The sequence below is a fragment of the Papio anubis genome, chromosome 1, assembly GCF_008728515.1.
Source record: "Papio anubis isolate 15944 chromosome 1, Panubis1.0, whole genome shotgun sequence".
In the NCBI taxonomy this organism is placed as follows: domain Eukaryota; kingdom Metazoa; phylum Chordata; class Mammalia; order Primates; family Cercopithecidae; genus Papio; species Papio anubis.
The window spans coordinates 114148182-114170877 of NC_044976.1; the positions used below are offsets into that span (position 1 = coordinate 114148182).

The 22696-nt window shown below is 42.8% G+C and overlaps 1 protein-coding gene across 1 annotated transcript; it reads right to left on the bottom strand.

Moving 5' to 3' along the window:
* Positions 1–9943: 9943 nt before the first annotated feature.
* On the bottom strand, positions 9944–14702 carry NHLH2 (nescient helix-loop-helix 2). The gene is made up of 3 exons (XM_003892453.5): positions 14513–14702; positions 13783–14112; positions 9944–11949 (listed from the first exon to the last, which is right to left on the bottom strand). Exon 3 carries the CDS (start codon positions 11939–11941, stop codon positions 11534–11536), a length of 408 nt encoding a protein of 135 aa, XP_003892502.1. The 5' UTR covers positions 11942–11949; positions 13783–14112; positions 14513–14702; the 3' UTR covers positions 9944–11533.
* Positions 14703–22696: the final 7994 nt, after the last annotated feature.

Genomic DNA, 22696 nt, shown 5'->3' on the forward strand with positions numbered 1-22696 from the left:
GATCTTCCCATTGCCTGTGAATCTTTCCCAATTTGAGTCCTGGTTTGTGACTTCCTCCTTTTTATGTTTATGCTACGGTGTTAGCTAGGCTGCATTTCGCCTCATGTAGACCATTTTTTAAAATCAATGGCTGATAATACTGTTATCTGTGGTTATACAGCTGACACCAGCATTAAGGACCAAGGTGTCTGTACTAGTGTTTGTACTGCAGGAGATGGAGAGGGAACAATACCTTGAAAAGCAACAAGTTCCTGTGTGCTGCTATATTTGGATAAGAGAGTAAGAATGAGATGGAGGGACTTGTTACATACACTATCCTTAGATAATTTCCTTTTCTAACCATCATAAATATTGTGTGAACGTTTCACATATTGACTGTGCCTTTCTTTTGAGTAGCAGGAGAACGTAGCTCCTTCCACAATCCCCTCCGTGCTTTGATTCCAGAGACCATCTCTTAGTATCACCATCTCTTTGAGGGGCAAACCTCCAAAAGATAGACTGTCCAATAGAAGAGTAAACCTGATAAAAATTCTCTTGTTCTTTGTACTAGAAAATAATTTTAGCATCACATTCTGTCCATCTGGACATCATTAATATTGTCAGCCACTCCCTCCAATAGCCTTTAATGTCTAAATAATTACTCCCTGTGGCCACAATCCGACATGATGTCACTCCCCTCCTGATTTGCATTTCATAGATAACAGACAGCTTGGGAATTACAGGAGCCTTTGTGAGCTGTGCTGAAAGCCTAACACTCCCACCATCACCTCAATCACATGATGTCCCCTCCTCTAAATCTGTCACCAAACTGCACAGCCTTCCCCCACTCAATTACCCTTTTCCTTCTGTTACACTATCATTGGCTCTGTCTAGACCGAGCTCAACATCCTGACTGATAACTGCAAACAAAGTTGACTAATCAAGACATTTCAGTGCTTTGCTTAATGTGAATATCCTTGACTGGAATTTTGGCTTTTCATTTCTGAGTGTGACAATCACCCCCGCCCCCACCCCAGTATATGAATCACGTTTCCATTTTGTAGCCTCTCCTCTTCATACAGTTGCCCTCCCTGGGTAAGCCTAATGCCCAGGCATTAGGGCCAAGGTTGCTTCCCTAGGTCTCCTCATGATTTCTCTTCCCAGTCATTCTCTTAAACCTTTCCCCTCTGCACCCTCCCCCATATAACCCAGACCTGGACAAGCAGAAATGATTTTCACGGAGCCAGGTAAGAATGAGGTCAAGGTGTGGGCTATGAAGAAACAGAATGTTGTTCTTTGTTTAAAAATTTACTGGTTTTTTTATTTTGTACCTTTCTTTGCATTTTTTGTCTTTAATTTCTCCTTTTCTTCCCCATCACCACTCAATTCCCCTTCTTGCTGTCCTCTTAACCACCTCTTGGCTGCCTTCTTCCCAGTTAGTTATTTTTCTTTTCCGTGTTTAGGTTTGGTCTTTGTCTACACAATACCAAACATCTGGGTCTATAGTAAAAACGTGCTGTCAAATACTCAGATGTTTGGAAACATCTGGGTATTTTGGCACTTAACAGCAGCAACAGCTGGATAATGGAATTAATTTTTCACTTTTCAGTCATCTCTTGACATGGGATGGACAGTCTTATCAGCCACAATCTAAACACGGGCCATTATCTGCTAGCAATTCTTTTATCCTCTCACATGGGAAATTATCTCTGTCAATCACTTTATTGTCAAAGAAAAGAGGAAGGAATGTGTGTCTTCCTGGGCCCGCAGTACATCCGCCCTCTCTGCCTCAGCTCTTTTCTTACTGAAAGAGCTCCCAGGAACTGACAATTTCTTTAGCCTTTCCTACCCCAGAGGCAAGGAGCAACAACAAGGCATATGAAACACTGTTTTCTCCATTCAAGTCTGGAGAATTTGACAAGAACTTGTTTCTTATTAGAAACGCTCTGTCTGGTTTGAGATCTTGTTTTCCCCTCATTCTCTCCTATAGTCTTTGTTGCTCTATTTCTAAGAGCAAACAAAATGACGGCAATTTATTATTCCTGTCCACTGCTGTCCACAAAGGGCCGGCGTTATCTGTTCCTGTTTTTTCAGGTAGCCCAGACTAACACTGCTGCGCCCCACTGGGGCCTTCGGTGGTGGGACGCTCTCCCGAGACTGCCGCAGACAGCCAGGTGTCATCGTTATCGCCGGTTAGGTCCGGCAGCCTCCGAGGGACTTCCAAGGTCCCGTGGCCGCGATCCCACCTGCGGCGTCCGCGTCAGCCGGCTCTTCCTGAGAGCCGCACCCTGAGAGGAGCGGCGCGCGCGCCAACCCGGGGCGGGGATCATTGTGTCCACAGACGCCCACTGGTGGGGCGTCCTGAGGGTGAGTGCGTGAGCGAGCGAGCCACTTATCTTAGACTGAAGACCCAGGGAAACAGATCTGTGTGGAGGATGTTTCTGTTTTCAGCAGAACAGACACAGCCCCCGAGTCAGTGCCGTCAGAAGACACGTCAGTCAATTCAGTGGAAACCCCTTCCAGTGTGAGGCGTTCGACGGCGCCGCTTAGACGCGGCCGGGTCTGAGGCGCCTCCCGAGCCGGTGGCGTGGCCCGGGAGCTGCGGCCGAAGCCCCCGGGCCTGGCTTGTAGGCTGCGCGGGCGCCGGCGGGCGCGGGGCGGGGCTCTCTGTTCTCCGCGCGGGCCCGCCTCGCCCCTCCCCCGCCCACCCCGCGTCCGCCCCGCCTCCCCCACCTTCTCCCAGAGGAGGTGACAGACGGGCCTGTAATTTGGTTCCATTCGCTCGACTGGAGCAACACCTGCCCCCCTCCCCTGGGACGCGAGGGTCTCATCCCAAACGAGACAAGAAGCCAAAGACAAATCCCGGCCCACATGCAGATCCGACGCAGAGAGGAGCGCGGCCGCGAGGCAGACGCTGCCCACCACACAAGGAGCCCATCCAGGGACGCCCGAACTTCACACTAAACGTCACCCACAACTTTCAGTCTCAGATTTACACTTTTTTAAAAAATTAAGAGTTAGCTACTATTGCAGCAAGTGATAGTTCCTTCCACCACACCACCTCACAATAACACCAAGTGCCTGGCGTTAGGCTGTGTTGACAGCGAGGTTAGGAACCAGAACCAGGTATAAAGAAGAAGGCGATGGAGGTGTGCGGCTGTGTAGACGGCTGCTGGGCCGAAGATGGGTGTGCGATCCCGGAGGGGATCACCTTCTTTGTGTAAGGCCTTTAGTGCCCATATCTAGCCTAAATTAAGAAGGACACTCATTTCTTTCTCCATTTAGTAGGAATTATGCAAGGGCACTAACCGCTAAGCCTTTCTGAGTATCTCCCGAAGTCTAAGCATCCTGGTCAGGATCCTCTGGTAAAAGTGACTCATCTGGATCTCCCGGAAGCTTGATCCAGAGCTTATATAAGGCGTGATGTCAGCACAGAGCCTTCTCCGGACACACGCAGAACCAGCCCACACGGAGGCCTCCCTCTCCTGCTCCTTTGCAGTCTCTGTGAAGTTTCGGACTCTCCGAGTGGCGTCAGAGGACAAGTCCACTGAGAAGGGCCAATCTCTAGTCCAGGGCCCACGCTGCTTAAGGGAAAAGCTGTTCTCATTTTCAATTGCTGTCGTTTATTTTTCTTTTCACACCAAAGAAAACTTACATATTTTTTCCTTTTATCAAAGTATTTGCTTTTTAATTGTATTGCCTTAGAGACTCATTTTCCCATTTCAATCCTAACTAGCAATGTGACCTAGGGCATATCACCTAACTTTGTGTCTCAGTGTCCTCATCTATAATTTAGGAATAGTAACACCTTCTACTTCACTGAATTTTTAGAGGATTAAGTGAGTTAATAATGGACAGTACCTCGCACAGGGTAAATGCTATGCCTGTTCAGTTTTTGCTGATGTTATTATTAGTCCCTAAGCTGCAGCCCAGGGTAGACAGTGTGGGGTCTTTGTGTGGAAGGCGCACAGGATTGGTGTGAAAGGTTTCTAGGTGGCTCTGCCCTGCAGGATGTTGAAACTGTGGGCAAGTCACTTAACCACTCAGGTCAGCTGAGCCCTCTCTACCAGGGGCCCGAGGGACTCACAGACACAGAATACACAACAGACCTCAAAGAGGGGCACCGGCCAGTTGTAAATGACCCTCAGGCCTCCAGGCTGCTGCTGCCAGGGAGGTCTAGGAGGTCCTCACTCCGAAGTTCCCTCCTGACTTTAGTGCCTGACCAATGGCTGAAAGAGTCCACCTGATTTGTATTTAATCTTTAAAATCTGTCTAAATTGGGCTCTGGCAACATATCCACTCTAAATGTTCCAGCGGTCCCTTATAGCTTCCCTTTTACCTGTGGCTGTATTTAGCCAGCACCCAGCTGTCAGCTACCCCAGCACACCCTGCAGGGCAGCTTTGGGCGGTGGAAAGGCTTCTGTGCTCAGAGGGCCAGTTTTCAAGCCTGCTCACCCATGATGGGTCAGGCGGAGGGGGATGAGCAGGCACTCACATGCAACGTGTGTGTACGAGCAATTGCCAAAATTTAGGAGGACAAGGGCTAAAATTTTAAGATAGAAGGAAAAGAGTCATCAGAGAAGGTGGGTTAGATCAGCTGTGAAAGTCCCCTCAAATATGCAAGTGCTCACAGGTGATTTTCAGGAAATACTGTTTGTTTTACTGTGATAATGGTATATTTGTTGTTAAAAGAAAAAAGAGTACTTATCTTTTAAGAGATACTTACTGATGTCTTCAGGGATGGAATGATGCGATGTTTGGTATTTGCTTCAAAAAGTCTTAAGGGGTAGTGAGAAAGACACGGTAAGAAAATAAATGAAATGTACTTATTGGTGTTGTGTATATTTAAATCCATCTCACTATTCTCTTGGCTTTTGGAGATGTTTTAACAGTTTTCCATAAGAGTGTTTTCTAAACTGTAATTGCTCAGAAAATTTGTGCCAATTGATTTTCACTCACCAGGAAGTGGAATCCCACCTGAACTAAGGCCACCACCCCCTTTTGCAGAGCTCCACCCTCTAGCACAAGTCACCTCATGTCCCTCAGAGAACCATCTCCAGCCCTGGTTCCTTTTTGTCAATGCACCAGCTATTGCTCTACAGAGACATCTCTGGAGAAAGTTTTTTTCTTTGTCTTTGGTCAATGATCCTCTGTCCCTCTCTGGAAGACTGACTCCAGTGGCCTTTTATTTTCAGTTATTCCATCCTAACCCCAGGGGATCCTAAGAGGACCTGCCCCCATATACATATCTACCAATCACACCACCTTTCTCCTGATTCAAGAGGCTCCTGAAATCTTCCCTTTTTCTGATATCTTGCTGGAATGATCAGCAAGGAGATGAAGAACTCCCTCCTGACCTGGAAATACTTATCGAAATGAAGCAGGAAATTCCAACAGTTTCTGTCTCCATTATCTCAAGAATAATTAAACTGTTTAATTCATTGTTAAAAAGGTTGCCTGCCATAAATGCTAATATAGTGAGTGCTATTGAGCTCTTTACAAGCACAAGACATGTTCTAAGTACTTTACATGAATTAACTTAATTAATCCTCCTAACAATGCTACTGGATAGGTACTATATTTTCCCTATTTTACAGGTGGAAAAACTGAGGCACAAAATTAAGTAATTGGTTCAAGGCCACAGCCAGTTAGTAGGAGAGTGGAGAATTGAACACAGGGCATGCTTTGTCAGAGTCGGTGCTCCTGACCAGTCTGCTATAGCGCTTATCACAGCATTCTTGCTATGAGAAAAACCAAGGTAAAAGAGAAAAGGCGTAGACTGGGCTTTTATCATGAGTCAAGTGGGTCTTTCAGATCTGTAGATAACTCTACATGTGTGCATGTGGTGTATTCCATGGATCACTATTAACTTACCTAGGTTTCCTGTCTTACAAGACGGATGATTTCTGGCTGACTGTTGAGTATTATATCATATGCAGATGGATACAGTTGGTGGAAACCACAAATCATTAATATATTAATGAATTAAAACTGATTTTAGCTTATCCTATATTAATTCCTGTGCATATCATAAACACAAATGTAATAAAAATAGCTCACATTTATTGAGCACTTCCCATGTTTTCCTCTTCTGATAAGCACTATACATTATCCCATGGAAACCTCATAACATGCATTTGAGATTGGTACATATATTGTCCCATCTTATGGATGAAAGTGGAGTCTTGAGGAGACATAGTAACATGTTCAATGTCATACACTTAGAATAATTGGAGCCAGGGCCTGAACTTGGCTCCAGAGTCTTGGGTCACAAACACAGAAATGGGAAAAACAGGTGAATTCAGGTATAATGATGTACGTATCTGGGACTCAGAGAACGGAGCAGCTAATGCTTCTGAAAGAAACAGGAAAGCTTTGTGACGTTACATGTGGTTACATGTGGTCTGAGTTGGGTCACGGTGGAATCATCGGAATTTTCTGGGTAAAAAATAGGTTAAGGGAGAGCATTGTGAGTAAAGGGGAAGTAAGTGCAAAGGCCCAGATCATAAAAGAAAAAGACTTGGCCTCTCTGGGGAAGTGAGGAAACCCAATTTGGCAGGAATATTTAATCTCTGGAGAGTGGCTGAAGATGTCACTAGTGAGGGTCTGGAACAAGACTGTGGAACATTTCTATGCCTAGATTAGGAACTTGAATTTTATTAAAAAATAAAATGGACATTCACAAAGGAGAATGGCACACTAATTTTTAAAGATAGGTCTAGAAGCAGCGTGAGAATGGGCTAGAAGATGCAGAGGAGTGTGGATAGAGCCAGCCTCACCCATGTGGTGGTGAATGACAGTGCCCTGGCGGGGGAGCTGTCACAGGGCCACCATTAACCTATAGTGTTTTCTTGCAAAGTAGAAAAATGCTGCCCTTCCTCCAGATAGTTCAGCTTCAAGCCAGGGCACATGCTTGACTTGGCATACAGAGCACAGGCTTGGTTTTGCCCCCTACTGGTCCCCTTGGTTGGGCAGCCGTGTGCACTGCAGACGCAGCACTCCTTAGGCATCGCATGAGCCGAAGCTTTCCCTAGGCACACGGACGGAGAGATGCAGTGCAGGGGCCAAAGGGGAGATGTGTGCATGGCACAGCTACCCATCTATAAAAGGACAGCTCTAGAGTATGATGGGCAGGGGCAGGCACTTTGATAAACTGATAAACATGGCTTCTTGGCACTGGGCAAGCCATCTAATTTCTTTCAGCCTCAAATTCCTCATCTGTTAAATGGAGACAGTAAAAGTACCTACCTCACTGGGTGATTGTGAGAATTACAGGAGATAATGCATGCAAAGCACTTTAGTAAGCATATAATACACACTCAACCCACATTAGTTATTATTTCTACTACTAATACTGATAAATGAGATAGCACATCAAAGTATGGAAAAGGGTATTGGCTGTGCATGCTCTTAAGTTGACCCTCTTCTCCCCCTAAATTCTCTCCACCCCAAACATCAGTAAGAAAACTGGCAGCCAGAGACAGCAGTGAGGAGAGATGGATAAATCACAGCATCACAGAGGTTGGCTCTGCCTACTCACCTCATCATAGTGGTCTGGTGACATGTGTTCATGGGGCAGGGCCACTGGAGGGAGCCCCCCCAAACGGCATTCCTATGGGAAGCGGGTATTCCCTCCAGAGTTCCCCACCCCCACCGAGTCTCATTTCCCTCCTTACCCATTCCTCTCTCCTCAGTCGGCCCTTCCTTTACCATTCCATCCCGTCATACACTGCCCCTCCTCTTCCCCTCTCCCTCAAGAGGAAGGTTGTTTTGCCCCGTACTTTTGCCCTTGTTCTCTGAAAGTTTCCGGGCAGTGGTAGAAGTGAGGGGAAGGCCATCTGGGTGGAGAAATATTCAGCACAGGCAGCCTTGTCTGCTGGGCCAGCTGGGGCTATGCTTTCTGGGGAGCAGCAATGGCCTGGCAAGTTGTTGAGTGGCTGCAGGCAGAGAAAAGAAGGTGAAGGGACAGCAGAAAGACATGTGGTTCTGGGTCTGTTTGGGGAAAGACCAAGCTCGGGTAAAGGACAGGTTGGGGCCAGCTGCGGAAAGGTGAGTGACCTGCGCAGGTTGTTTTGGTAGCATGAGCACTCAGAACATTTTAACAGGATGAGAAAAGAAAAGGCAGCGCTAGTAGCAGCAACTGTAGAAGCTGGTCCAGTAGGCCTAAGTCTCTGGGCCAAGGGTACCAATGTATCTCCTCAGAGAGGCTTTCTCCAACAGCCCTCTCTAAAATGCTACCCAGCACCAGCATGTCCAGCCCCCATTCTCTATTCTTTACCCTGCTTTATTTTTCTTCATAGCATTTAGCATTATCTAAAATTAATTTTTTTTTGCTTCAGTGTACTGCTTTTCTCCAGTAGACTTTGTCTCATGTGTTACTCTATTTTCAGCATTTAGAACAATGCCTGGCACACAGTGGGTCCTCAATAAACAACAGTTGAATGTAAGAATGAATGCTCACCATCGTCATTCAAAGAAGAATTGAGACCTCACGGATGAGACCTCGCGTCATTCAAAGAATAATCACTGTGTCTGCGCTACACTCAGGGGATGTGTCAGTCACCCTCTGGTCTAGCAGACTGCCACCATGCTTGTCTCTCTTGGAGGGTGTTCAGCAGCTTTGGATTTGAAATGACTTTGTGAAGATCCTCTCCTGGAATCACATGGACTGTGTAGCTAGGAAGGGATGCTGCCCTTTGTCCAAATTCCAAAGCAAGGGCCTTTTGTCTAGGGGAGTGTATCAATAGGTTCCTCCTACAGGTGAATGGGAGGACTGTGCTGGTCAGTTGGAAGTTGGGCCCCTAAACTGGGAAAGAGAGGCACTTGGAAGGTTTCCAGAGGTTAGAAGTTGACTTCATACCCTTGGCACAGGAGCAGGGCTAATTATTCTCTTGTATAATAGAGAGGTGCTATAAGAACTAGGAGTAGTTATCCCTCCACACTGCCTAGAGGTGAGAAGGCCTACAGGCGCTCATGTGTTTTGCAGGTCACAAAGTAACCAGCCATTGCTCTAGTGACCAGGACATTGTCCAGATACAAGGCAATGGAAGGTGCTGTTCTTTTTCACACACTAGGAAGTACTTTCCTACTACACACCTTCATGTAAGGGAGAGGATGAGGTCCTACCTAGTAGATACCTAGTAGGTATCTGTGAAGCTGACAACAAGACACCTGGGTGAAAAGCGAAGAATACCAGCAATCCCACAGACATTTTATATGCATAAGGCCTAGCATCCATCTAACTGCATTTACTCTGAAACTTGGTGTGATATAGACTCACAGTTCATAATATTCTATATATGCATATGTACATATAGTTTTTAAGTCATTTATGTCTTCTGTTTGTAAGCAATATATTTCGCATTTTTATACTAGCCACAGGTTTTTGCAGATGTTATTCTTCGTATCTCAAGGTTGGTCCAGGGCTCAATTTTTTTTTTATTGTTTGCAGGTGCCCTGTCTTGAATCTGTGTACTGATTAGATGTTTGAGTATTACAACAGTAATAGACACCTTGTTCTTAATAAGTGCCATGAGGATTGAGCGTCATCGTATCAGGGATCTTCTTCTCACTGCCATTAAATAGCTATGTGTCTTAGTGCAGGTCACTCCTTGGGCCTCAGTTTCCCAACTCTAATTTGAAGAGGCTGGGTTAGAGAGTTATTAAGTTTTCTTTTAGAGGCAAAGAATCCACAATTCAAGTAATATTTTATATAAACACTATACTTATTTTCCTCATTGAGAGTAGAATGATCTATGTCACCATCATATGTAGGGCATCTATTTATGGGACTGATCCACGTCCAAATTTGACCATCAAATATTTCACTACATAAATATGTTGATGTTAAGATTTTGTTGTGTTTACCAGTTTCTTTCTAAGGAATTGAGTCCATTAAGATATTTCATGCTCGGCTAACATGTCCATTATTTTTAGACAGTGTGCTTAAAATAAAAGAGAGGACTTTAGTTGATACCTTTATTTATATGCAAAACAGCGCACCATTCATGAGATATGAAAAACTCGTCAGATAGAAACCAGATTATATCTATTTTCACTACAAAATATTGCATTATATAAAGCAACAGAGACACAAAAAAACCCTGAAAAAGACTAAAATCTTTGGATAGCAGATGTGGTTTTTTTTCCCTTGTCTCTAAAATACACTCCTTGTTTTAAGAGTTTCACAGCAGAGAACATGAAACATTTTCAGGTTATAGACTTTTCTTTTTGGTGTCACAGAGGAAAGTAGTTCTGAATTCTTTTTTTCTTTTTTTTCTTAGGAAAATAACTTAATTTCCTAAATTCATCACACGCACAAACATCACACACACAAAGAAGCTACTCTCCTTATAAACAGCTTGTAAAGGACTTCTCAGACATAACTACAGATAAGAATAACACACTTTTTAAAAAACTATAATAGTGAAGTGCTAGTGTTGCTGATCTCACAACAAAAGAACCTTTCAAGAACAAACATCTTAATATATAAAATATGTTTAGAAACAGGGAGAAGTGGGAAATTTGTTATATAAGTGCAATATAATTAGAGCAGAAAGAAAGACCACAGTATAATCTCAACAAACACGTAAAAAGTTAGACATAATTATTCCACAGGAAAAAGTGTAAACACTTGACTATAAATAAATTGGCACAGAGTATCCAAAGTAAAAGTATCACCACTCTGAAAAATAAATGTCTTGAAAAAAATACTCTACTCCTTCTAACATAAATAAAAATAGGTTGTCTTTTTCTAACTGCACCTATGGGTCCACATGTTTAAGGTCACAAATAGATGTTTTTGGATATATAAAGGGGCACTTCGCCTGCAAAAGCAATCAGATATTAAATTTTCCATTTAAATATGGATTTTCCTGTCTACCTTGGTGTCATATCTTGGAGATAAAATCTCACCAAGCTCAAATCCTCCCACAGTGCGTCTAATCGTTCTCAATTTGTCTTTTTAACCTTACTAAATATTCAGGGTTTATTTGGATTCTAATATAATCTTTATTTTCACAACAGAAAGGAAAGTTTCCTGTCGCACCTTTCTGTGCCTTCCATCTCTACGGGCGAGATCCCTCCTCTCTCCTCCTCCCCAGTGTTTGGTGATTTGTCTATTATAAAAATTCCAGATAGCCTAAAGTTATGAGCCTGCATACTCTGAACTTCTGCCCTCATTCTTTCAACACATTAAGATTTGTGGCGGATGAACGTAGGAGAACTCAAAGTCTCCAGTGGGTTAAAGCAACAACCCTTGGGGAGCCCCAGAGGTGGCTCATCTCGAGTGTCTCCACGAGGTTCTCCTGGCCTGAAAAATCCCCCCTGCGAGCCCCCGGGCTCGCCAGACAACCCCACCTGCCTGCATCGGAAACCTTCTCTTGTTGCCCTGCTGACCAGAGAGAACAGGTAGCGAGCTTCTTCCCCGGCCCGAGTCTCTTGAGGTGGCCGTCTCGCTGGACCACCGCAGCCTCCGCCACGCCAGCGGCGGCCACCCGGATCCGTCGCGTTTCGCGGACACCGGGACAGGCGGCCCCCTGCGGCGCACCCCGCCCTACACGTCCAGGACATGGTTGAGATAGGAGATGTAGCAGATGGCCAGGCGCAGGATCTCGATCTTGGAGAGCTTCTTGTCCGGGGGCAGCGTGGGCAGCAATTTGCGGAGCTCGGCGAAGGCCAAGTTGAAGGCTTCCACGCGGATGCGCTCGCGGGTGGCGTGGGCCGAGCGGTACTTGGCGGTGGCGCGCCGGCGGCGGCGCTTCTCCTCGCGGCTCAGCTGCTGTGGATGCGGGTAGAGCGCGGCCCGGCTGCCGCCCTTGCCGTCGCCCTCGGCCTCCTCCACCGGCTCCAGGTCCGACACGCTGCCCAGCACCTTGGTGTCCGTGCCTCCCAGGGACTCCGGATCCGAGTGCGCTGAGCTGGGATGGTCCGAATCTGCGGCTTGGTCCGGACTCAGCATCATTTTGGAGGCTGAGGAGGGGTCGGAAAATTAATCAGTAAAAGAAATCAGGGTCTTTTGCTGGAAGGATGGCGGCCGAGGCCTACCACACCGGCCCTCCCAGCGGACGCGCGGCCCGGGCCCCCTCCCCACAGCAGGCCGGCGCGAGACGCTGGAGGGCGCCGAGAGGATCTCGCCCGAGGGCGCGAGCCCCGCGCGTCCCCATGGCGCGGGAGCCAGTGGGGACGCAGTTGACCCAGGCCGCATTCTGGACCCGACACCTCGACTTGCCGACGGCCACGGCGGGCCTGTGGCCCGGGGCCTGGGGGACGACCGCAGGCCTATAGGGTCGCGACTGGGTTTTTGTGCCTCTTCCGGCCAAATGCCAACCGCGCTATTCCGTCTCCCTCCCTTCGTCCCCTTCCCAGACAAACGAGTGATTCCGAACAACGAATACATCTGGGTTTTCATGAGGGTGGTGTGACGCGGAGTGCGCTTCTCGCCCCGAGGGCCTCCGGCGAAGCAACCGGGCAGCCGCGGCGCCCGAGGGCCTGGCGCTGGTCTGGGGCTGCGCCGGGGGCGCCCGGCGCTGGGATGCGGGCTGTCAGGAACCTCCATCCCGGAGCGCAAGCAGAGAGCCAGCGGCTGGGGGCGGGAAGCCTTCTTGGACCCCTCGCGCTTCTCCGAAATCATAAAGAAATGACTAAACAAACGTGGCGGAGCCTTTCAAAAGAAAATTGACTCCGATGGCCTTGCGGGCTCCTGGAGCACCATCTGTCACGCAGACAGCCACACACATAGGGGACCTAGGGACACGGCGACGTGGGATCAGACAATGCGCCCGGCAGTCTGGCGACCACCTTGCGGGAAAATGCCGGCAGCCGGGCCGCTGAGGGAGGAGAGGATGCAGAGGAAAGGGAAGAGAAGGGAAGGGTCCGGGGCGGGGCGGGCGGGGACGAGCGGGTGCCGAGCGTGTTGTCCCGGTGGGAGCTGCATCTCTGCAGGCAAAGTTCGGGCGCTCCCGGAACCGGAGCTCGGTAGCCCGCAGCTGTCGCCGGGTGGCCTGGCCAAGTCCGGGCATGTCGGTGCTTAGCCTTCCTCTAACTGTGCCCTCTTGGAAACGCCACCTGGCCAGGCTTCTCCGGGGCGCCTGGAGCATCGGCCCCGACTGCGCGCCTTCTGGGAGGGGGCCACTCGGAACCGCTGGGCTTCGGGGGAATTCGGGCTTCAAGAAGGGGCGCGGTAGGAGGAGAAAGGCCCCTGCGGGGGCTGCACGCACCGCCCCCCGGGCGTCGAGAGTGAGGACCCGGCTGCGAACTCGGGGCCCTGGCGTGGGCAGCCACAGCGACGCTCGGCGCGGGGGAAATCGCGTCGGCGACATATAGGAGCGTTTGCTTCTAGAGAAACAAAAGCAAGGGGATGCGTGATCGGTTCCCAGCATCTCACTTGCTGAGGAGCGAATTGGGCCAAAACAGCTTTAATTTCCCTGCGAGGAAATCAGGTCCTCTACGGCAAAATAAAAACAAATGATCCCAGTGAACTGCCTGTGACTCCCTACGGGCTTTTCTCGGGTACGTTTATGAGTAGAACAACTTGCATCTACACAGTCAGCTTGAAAGGGCGGAAATAAATAGACGAGTAATGGAAAATCACAATAAGCACTAAATAGTTGTAGTTCTGGTAAAAAGTTCCTGGGTTGCCCTCAAAGCATGTTAAATTCTCCTCCAGATCTTTAAAAATATTCATAAATAGTATGTCGTGTATGCGCTTTATCTCTTTAACTATGGAATGACCTGCATCTATAAATGCAGTATGAATAATCTAACTTATTTCAAGCTGAAAAACATTATTTAAAGGAGTCTTACCTTGCAAAAGCCTTTTTGATAATCTGTTCTCCAATCTTTAGAGTTAAAATGCCAGGGAATAGCGAGGGGAGATTCCAGAAAATATTAAAAGCAGCAAATATTTATTACATTCAAAAATGAAAAAGCAGCTGTCATCTCGCTGGTGTCCGCAGCGAGGGACGATAATATCTCAGGATGTAGACGATATGAATGATTGTTCACTTAGTTGATAGGTTTTTTTAAAAACGCGTTTTCCTTTTAATTGTTCTCAAACATTTCAAGAAATTCGTTGTTGATTTTTTTTAAACGATGTGTTGAAAAGTCTCGTGCCTTTTTTCCTCTTCTAGGTCTCTAAAAATAACAAAAGAGATACAGAGATAAACACAATCACATCGAAGGGCTGATTCCTCCACTTTCTAATAGCGCGAATAATCAATAAGAAAGATGGTTAAGATAAGATTCCTCTCCTATCGGACGCCTTTCCTTCCCTTAATACGGCTGAGCAGAAACTGGGAAGTGCAGGACAGAGATGTGATCTTGCTCAGAAGTGATTTTTTTTTTTTGAGATAAGGCTTTGTTCAGTTGATATCTCCCCAGTTCCCAGGAACACAATACTGTAACTCGGAGCTAAGGTTGCCTCTTCCTCTTCCCTCATTTACTTGTATGTTGTATAAATAGACACCTATTTTCCAGTTTCAAAGTCTTTCAAGGTTTGGTTGTATCCCCCATCCCCACCCCCTCCTCTCTTTACCTTGTAGCAAAATATATATAGTCAGTGGCTTGGAGATGCTTGGAGAAAGGTTGGTGAAAAGTAAACGTCTCCTGGAGTAACAGTGACAAGGAAGCAGAGAAAGACGGAAAGAGGGTGGGAGAGCCAGGGCAAAGAGGCAGAGATGCGTGTGTGGCTTCTGGGCTCTCCTGGTACCAATTGATTCAGCCTGGAGATGGTGGAAGAGATAAAGGCTTAGGAAGGGGGATGGAATTTTTTCCCCTAAATTGATATTTAATGGGAAATCCTATTGGACAGAAACCTGGACATGAGTCACTTAATTGGACTTGACATCTGTCACAGTGTGGGAGTTTTCACAGCCCAAATATTTTAGCAGATCAGATTCCCACTGAATCTGTGCCATAAAATATAACAGTTGAAAGCAGTTCATGATAGAAATCTTAGCCTCTAAACAGTCTCTAGCCATAGTCAGGCTATTTCTCTTTTCCAGATTATTGATGAAATATTTAAGTGCAAATAAACAATATATTAACTATGAAAAAATTCCCCTGGCATATTACAAAGCCATCACTTTCCCTTAATATTTAGAAAAATATTTGCGTCCAGAACAAGGAAATATATACTATATAAGATGCTGCAATAAACATAAAGTATTTAGACATGCAACAGCTAACATTTATTAGAGATCATTTACATTTTAAAAAATACTTCAGTAAGGTTTGATTAAGCATATTAATATTTTTGAGAAATGATCTGCTATAGACTAACTTATCAATAGATGGTAAGAAGCTTTCAATAGATTAAGCCATTGATGGAACTAGAAAGAGAATCCACATATTCAAGGACCACGAATGTGAGATCATTCTACTTTTCTGTACATGTTTGTTTTTCTCTCCACCCACTTATTCTTTCAAGCTGAAATATGACATGCTACATGTGTTGATTATTGCACTTCATTCTTGCCCATCTTAACGTGCTAATATTTTAACTGTGTGGCAGTGCTTGTGCTAAGGTGTAAACACAAATTACCAGTGTATTCCAGTACATAATGCCTTTGCCTTACATGATCCCAAGGCCCTGAATTTATATACTTTATAATAAAAAATAAAATCTAGTTCAATTATTTTGCCATTTTATAAAGATACTCATAGTTAATATCAACTACATATTATTTGTGATTATTTGGGCTTGTTTTGCTCATACAAGCTTAAAGAAATAAAGAGCGTTATAGCCTTATTCCCACCTCCCCAGTTCCTAGGGGAACATTTGTGGAGAGAGGAGTCCTCACTTGCCTTCCTTAATTTTGCCCTAAAAGCAGATTTTATCACCAGGGGAGGCACATGGAGCAGCCCACCCCTGGGAGTGACCCTCCGGGTTTTTCATGGCTTCCACAAGTACTACTTGCCTTTGCCCACATTTTTGCTCCTTTGAGAGATTCCTGGACCAGAATGGGGCAGGGGTGGGGGAAAGGAGGGAGTGCCTCCACCAAATAAGGGCACCAACACTTCCCAGCCTTGCTTCTGCCTAACCCCAGCACAGAGATATATTTTAGATATCCCCAGAACGTTAAAGTGAAGACAGAAGCCGGCCCCATACAGGTGGCAATGGAAACAGGTGAGTGGATAAACACCCCAAGGTGGTGATGACGAAGGGAGAAGGGAAGTTTCCTCACTCTAATTAGGAACAGCCAATGCTAAGCATTCACACACAACCAGAAGTGTGCACACAGATGCACACCCACAGATACCTGTACCTCCTCCCTCTTTCCCCCACCCTTACTCATACAAGCTGGCTGGCTCCATTAGACCACCACACACCCAGACTGATGAATTGAAAAAACTTGTGAGTCTAATCACCATAGCTCTAGAGTGGGCAGCTGCTACAGTGGGAAAGGACCAGCATCTCTGGTTCCCCTGGTGTTGGGGGGTCATGATAGGTTGTGCATATCAGGGCAGGTCCAATTCTGCTATGGTGTGTGTTATACCAGACAAATTCTCTTTTATGTTCAGGCTTACTCATTCTACACCAGCAGCCAGCATACACAAAAATTAATACTTACAGGAGTAAGCCTATATAAACAGGTACACACTCAGATCCATACTTCAGTATGCCTAGCCACACTGTCATAGACACAAACATGGATTCACATTCACACCCATGCATTCTTTCTTCCAGGAAAGCCTCCCCCTCCCGCATCCCTTTGCCTTTTCTAAGACCTCCCTGGCACAGATGGCCCCTCCTTCTGTGCTCCATAAACACTCCTTTCATGTCTCCCTTAGAGACTACATATTGTGTACCGTGATTCTTGGTTCTTGGTTACCACACTGGTCTCTCCCTAGGCTATGATGCTTCCAGGGGAGGTCTGTAGTTTATATCCCCAGCACTAGTGTCTGAGCTTGACACGTTATAGGTACTCAGTTCATTCATGCTGTGACTCCTTATGTACAGAGGTACCCTGGATATTTGTAACATGGAAACTCTTCCACCAAAGGACACCCATGGTTCAGTTCTATCAGTTTGCTTTCTTATAAAAATGAAAATAATAATACTTCACTTCTCATTTCACAGGCTTGCTATGAGACCCAATGTATTTGAAAATATTTCATAAAATACTAAGCACCATACAAATTATGATACTATAGACTATAAGAGTAATATTAAATAATATTATTAAATGAATGGGGAGGTGATAAGTAGTGGCTTAAAAAGTCAGACTTTGTGGCTCTGTCATATGCTACCTGTGTGAATTTAGTTTTAAGTTACTTAAACTTTTTGGACCTTAGTTTTCTAATCTGTAAAATGGGAATAATCAAAGTATGCTATGTAATGTTGTTATGTCATATTTTTTTTTCTGAAGGTGAACAAGATAATCTATGTAAAGTGCTTAAACTAATGCCTAGAACTCGTGTTCAGTATGTATCGGCTATCATTATTATTGTTATTATTCAGTATAAATACATATTGAGGACCAGATATAGATTGACATAGAAAAATAAACATATCCAGATATACTCATCCACGTGTGTGTGTGTGTGTGTGTGTATGTGTCTATAGCTCTGGTGGCCAAACTACAATGAGCATTTTCCATGTGTCAGACCTAGGTACAGTGACTCTGCTCATATTAACTTATTTAACCTTCACCACAAACCTATGAGTAGATAGGTACTGTTGTCCCAATTTTGTGTATAAGAAAACTAGGACATGGAATAGATGGCAATCTACTCAAGGTCATATAGCTAATAAATTATGGAGCTAAGATAGAGATTCAGGTGGTCTAAATTCAAAAACGACACTCTCAAACACAAAGTATTATGTTTCTGTGGTCATTGTATCATACACAGATATACTCACACAAAGCTATTCACCAAAATGCATATGGCAAGGGAGAAACATACATACACACAAAACTTAGATAAATTGCCACCTTTGCATTCAGGGGTGGTTAGTGAGTGATATGGTTTGGCTGTGTGTCCATCCAAATCTTAACTGGAATTGTATTTCCCATAATTCCCAGGTGGGAGGTAATTGAATACTATTCTCGTGATAAAGAGTAAGTTATCACGAGATCTGATGGTTTTATAGGGGGCTTCCCCTTTTGCTCAGCTCTCATTCTCTCTCCTGCTGCCTTGTGAAGAAGGACATGTTTGCTTCCCCTTTCATCGTGATTATAAGTTTCCTGAGGCCTCCTTAGCCCTGAGGAACTGTGAGTCAATTAAACATCTTTCCTTTATAAATTACCCAGTCTCAGGTATGTTCTTATATCAGCTTGAGAATGGACTAATACGGTATCAGTGTAGTTTAAATACTTACTGCTCATCTAGTACTTTGCCAGATACTGTTGGACTACAGAGGCTTTATATTATTTGTTAATTTCATTAGACAGCTGTTTCCAGTCTATTTTTTAAAATTTTGTACCCCATAGATAAAAATTTGGGGCATACATATTGAGTATATGTATATACCCAATTATAACTATATAATATACTAGTACAGTAGTACATGTATAAGCTTTGTACATGTACTACTTTGTACATGTACTAGTATATCATATACTTGTAAAGATACACAAAAAGATATATGTAAAGATATGATAAAAATAATATTTATTTTTAAATTTATAAATATTTATCAATATATTTATAAATTTAAATATTTATATTTATTAAATATATGATAAACAAAAATATTTGTAAAATAATTAATTTTATTTATTAACAGCACAAAAACCAATTAACAGCATAAGGTATTATTGATAATGTAGAACTTCTGAGAGCAATAAGCTTAATTTTGTGAGACTCATTATTTAACCCGTTGAGATAATGATTTGATCATCTGGTTTTAAGCTCAATTTATTTAGAATCTGGTTTTTGGCTGATATAGCAGAAAAAGATGTAATACAAAAATTCAGATGTTATCACAAAATATGATAAGCATGTGAAGTGATGGATATGTGAATTAGCTTGATTTAATCATTCCACAATGTAAACATATATTGACACATCATATTGTACATCATAAATGTATACAATTTTTGTCTGTCAATTTTAAAAACAAATAAGAAAAAGTGGAAACAACCCAAAGGTCCACCAACTGATGGATGGATAAACAGAATGTGATATAACCATACAATAGACTACTATTCGGCAAGAAAAAGAAACAAAGTACTAGTACGTGAGACAACATGGATGAACCTCAATAACATTATGCTGAGTGAAAGAAGCCAGACACAAAGACCACATATTGCATGACTCCATTCATATGGAAAGGTGCAAAATAAGCAAATCTATAGAAACAGAGAGTAGATTAATGGCTGTACACAGATAAGATGGGGTAAAGAAAGGGGCCAGGGAGTGACTGCTAATCAGCACAGAGTTTCATCTTGGGATGATGGAAATATTCTAAAATTAGATTTTGGTGATGATTTCACAACTCTGTAAATATACTAAAAAACATTGAGCTGTATACCTTAACTATGGTATGTTAAGTGTATCTCAATAAAGCTATTAGAAAATTCAGAAGACATATCACGTGATATGTATATCACTGTAGTGGGTAAAGGGCATGATGTCTTTTCTCACCCATCATAATGGTCACAGCTGACACTCCTTTAACAAAAGACAGGTTAACATGAAAACACAACATATTTATGTAATCAGAGTTTTACACGACACAGGAGTCTTCAGAATGAAGACCCAAAGATCCAAAGGAAAACTGTCCATTTTTATGCCTAGATTTGATGCAGAGTGGATAGCTGTGCAGAAATGTGACTGGACAAAAAGGGAGTGGTCTTACAGCAACAGACTGAATGAGGAAACCCAGGAAAGCCTGCGTGTTAAGATTCTTCTTGGCCTCTCTGTGTGGCATTCCTTTTTCCAGGGATAGGGCAAGACCCCTTCTAGAATGAGGGTCTTATAGTCTACTTGCAGACAGAGTAGGTCAGAGAATTTCTTTATGGCCAGCTCTTATACAAAAAAAATGGGAGAATGTTAGAATACTATTTCTAGGTTGTATGGCTGGCTTTGGAGAGACGGGTTCTAGTTTCTATGATCCACCTTGGGGAAGGGAAATTCTAGTTTCTATGGCTTGCCTTTGGGGGAGAAAAGGGAGCAAGGAGAAAGGCGGGCATGAGAAGTTCAGAGAGAGACTTGCTTTTAAGGGATTTTCAATCACCTTTTGTTCAAAGTACTCAGGATGCCAAAGTGCCATACTCTGAGTTATTTTCTGAGCCCCAACAATTCCTATTTTCACTGTATTACTCTATTTATTATTCTATCTAGTAAATATTTTTCTTATTGTCATTGATTATATCTTAAATGGTAAGGGCTTTTATAATTTTTTATTTGTTTGCTTTCTTTAAAGGAATAGAAGAGACTACCACCAGTTGTAGTAGTACTTTTGAAAACTTGCCATCTATGTGACCTGAACCGTGGTGGGAGTCAACACAATCAGAGGTTAAAGATAGACAATGGTATCCCTAGTTTGCTCTGTATTAACCTATGGTCCACTCCTTGTGCTGGTGAGCTGATATCTGTGGTGGATAACCATTCCCAACTTTTAAAAATTAAAACTTTAAAAAATCAATTTATTTTATATAAGCCAATATTATCTCATTAGTAATAATTACAGGGGACAAAATAGAAACTCTTTTGTGACAAAAATATTTTAGTATCGATATAAACACCATAAGTGATAGGACATAATTTGAGAGCTATTTATTTTCACTAAACATATATTAATAAAAGAATATTTCCAATCCCCCAATCCATTCAGACATATACACATTGTTGTGGTAGATCATTTATTTTCTTATGAAACAGTAAAGTATGTGCTATAAGAAAAAAATCAAAAGTCTAACAGAAGTTAATCACTGATTGTGTTAACTAAATTATCATTCTCATTTTTCTTTCTTATCTATGAAATTTTCTAAAGTTTATTGAAATTTGGACAGTAAGTCTCTTTCTAATGTGAATTAGTTTTTCTTTTAACAATGTGTTTAAAATGCATAAAACTCTTGATTTAGAAAAATTTTTCACAACCTAGAAATCTATGCTTCCAAGTGTTTCAAGTGTTCAGATATAATAAATTTTAACATTTGCATTTTTGGGGTAGCAAAAATCACATAACAATGGAAAAATTTCTAAATTAGATCTCTTCAAAATGCCTACACCATTGTACAATGTTTTTTAAAGTTATCATTTAATTCATTTAAAAATATGCACATAAAGAGACACATTGTGTGTGCATTCTTTTTTTTTTAATCTGCTGGTAGCATACCATTGACATTGTCATAAAAAATAACTTTGGAACACTTATCTTAAATTTGAGCAACTCTTTAAGTACTCTTTACGTACTTTACCACTTGCCAAACAGCATTTTTCATTGTGGAACACTAGAATTTTATGTTATTTTCCCGTTTCATTTATTGCAAAGATTCTATAATATTTTGAAAGACTCGTATTTCTAAAACTAACTACATGGGTACATCTTGTATACTTTGGCTTCAAATTATGCATATTTCTTGCATAGCAATTACTTAGTGAATAAATTTTGTTTGTGATGGTCTCTCTGACTCCAGGCTGTTTATATATATTTGAGTTAAAGCAGCCTTTTCCTCAGTGGTTACACTTCCATAATTTTTCCATAAATTATTCTTTCTATTAAAGATCCTTTCAGTTGTGAATGTATCTGCTCCCATACGTTTTTCCATTTATACCCCCTTAAAAAGAGTTCTTTATGTATTTCAGAAGATTCTGAGATAGAATCTGTAAAGTACCACATGCTCAAACACGTTAGAAATAGCTGCTGTTTTTTAATCCACATAAACAACAAACTGACATAATTACAACACTGCATAAATTGATCTAATACTTATTTCTTCAAAATTTCAGGAATGTTCAGAAATGTTTCCCAAGTGTCCATCAATGGAATCTGTCAATATGAGAAAGGATTTTAGTTTATCACTCTACTGGGTTCTGAGTATTATTTCAGTTATTTCCCCAACAGTTTGGCTTTTGCTATAAAATAAGAAACTTTAAAAGAGGTTTCTAAACGTTTATCTTTATATTTAGTGAAATGTTTAAAAGTACTGGCTTGAGTGTGCTATGATTTTAAACATCACTGAAAAATTTGAGAGATTTGCTTTCCTATTTTGGGTGCCTAATTTTTAAAATCAGTTTGCTGAAGTATAATTTATATACAGTAAAACTCATCCTTCAAGAGATGTCCTGTTTTACAAATTTCACAAACGTATACACTCATGTAAACAACACACTCAAAATATAGAACATTTCCATTCCCCTGAAAAGTTTCCTGTACCTTTTAGTAGCCAATCCTTTTATCTATATCCAACCTCAGACAACCACAGATCTGATTTCTGTTCCTATAGTTTTGCCTTTTCCAGAATGTCATAAAAATAGAATTGCTTAGTATAGAAAGTATAGACTTTCAAGCCTGGTTTATTTTACTTAGTATAAAGTTTTTTTTACTATTCATCCATGTTGTTGCATGTATCAGTACTTTATTATTTTTTATTACTGAGTAGTATTCCATTGTATAGATGTAGCACAGTTTGTTTATCCATTCACAAACTAATAGACATTTGGGCGGTTTCTAGTTTTTGGATATTAAGAATACAGCTAATAAATTTGGTATAACAGTCCTTATACAGGTATTATGAGGGCACGTGCATTCAATTCTCCTGGGTAA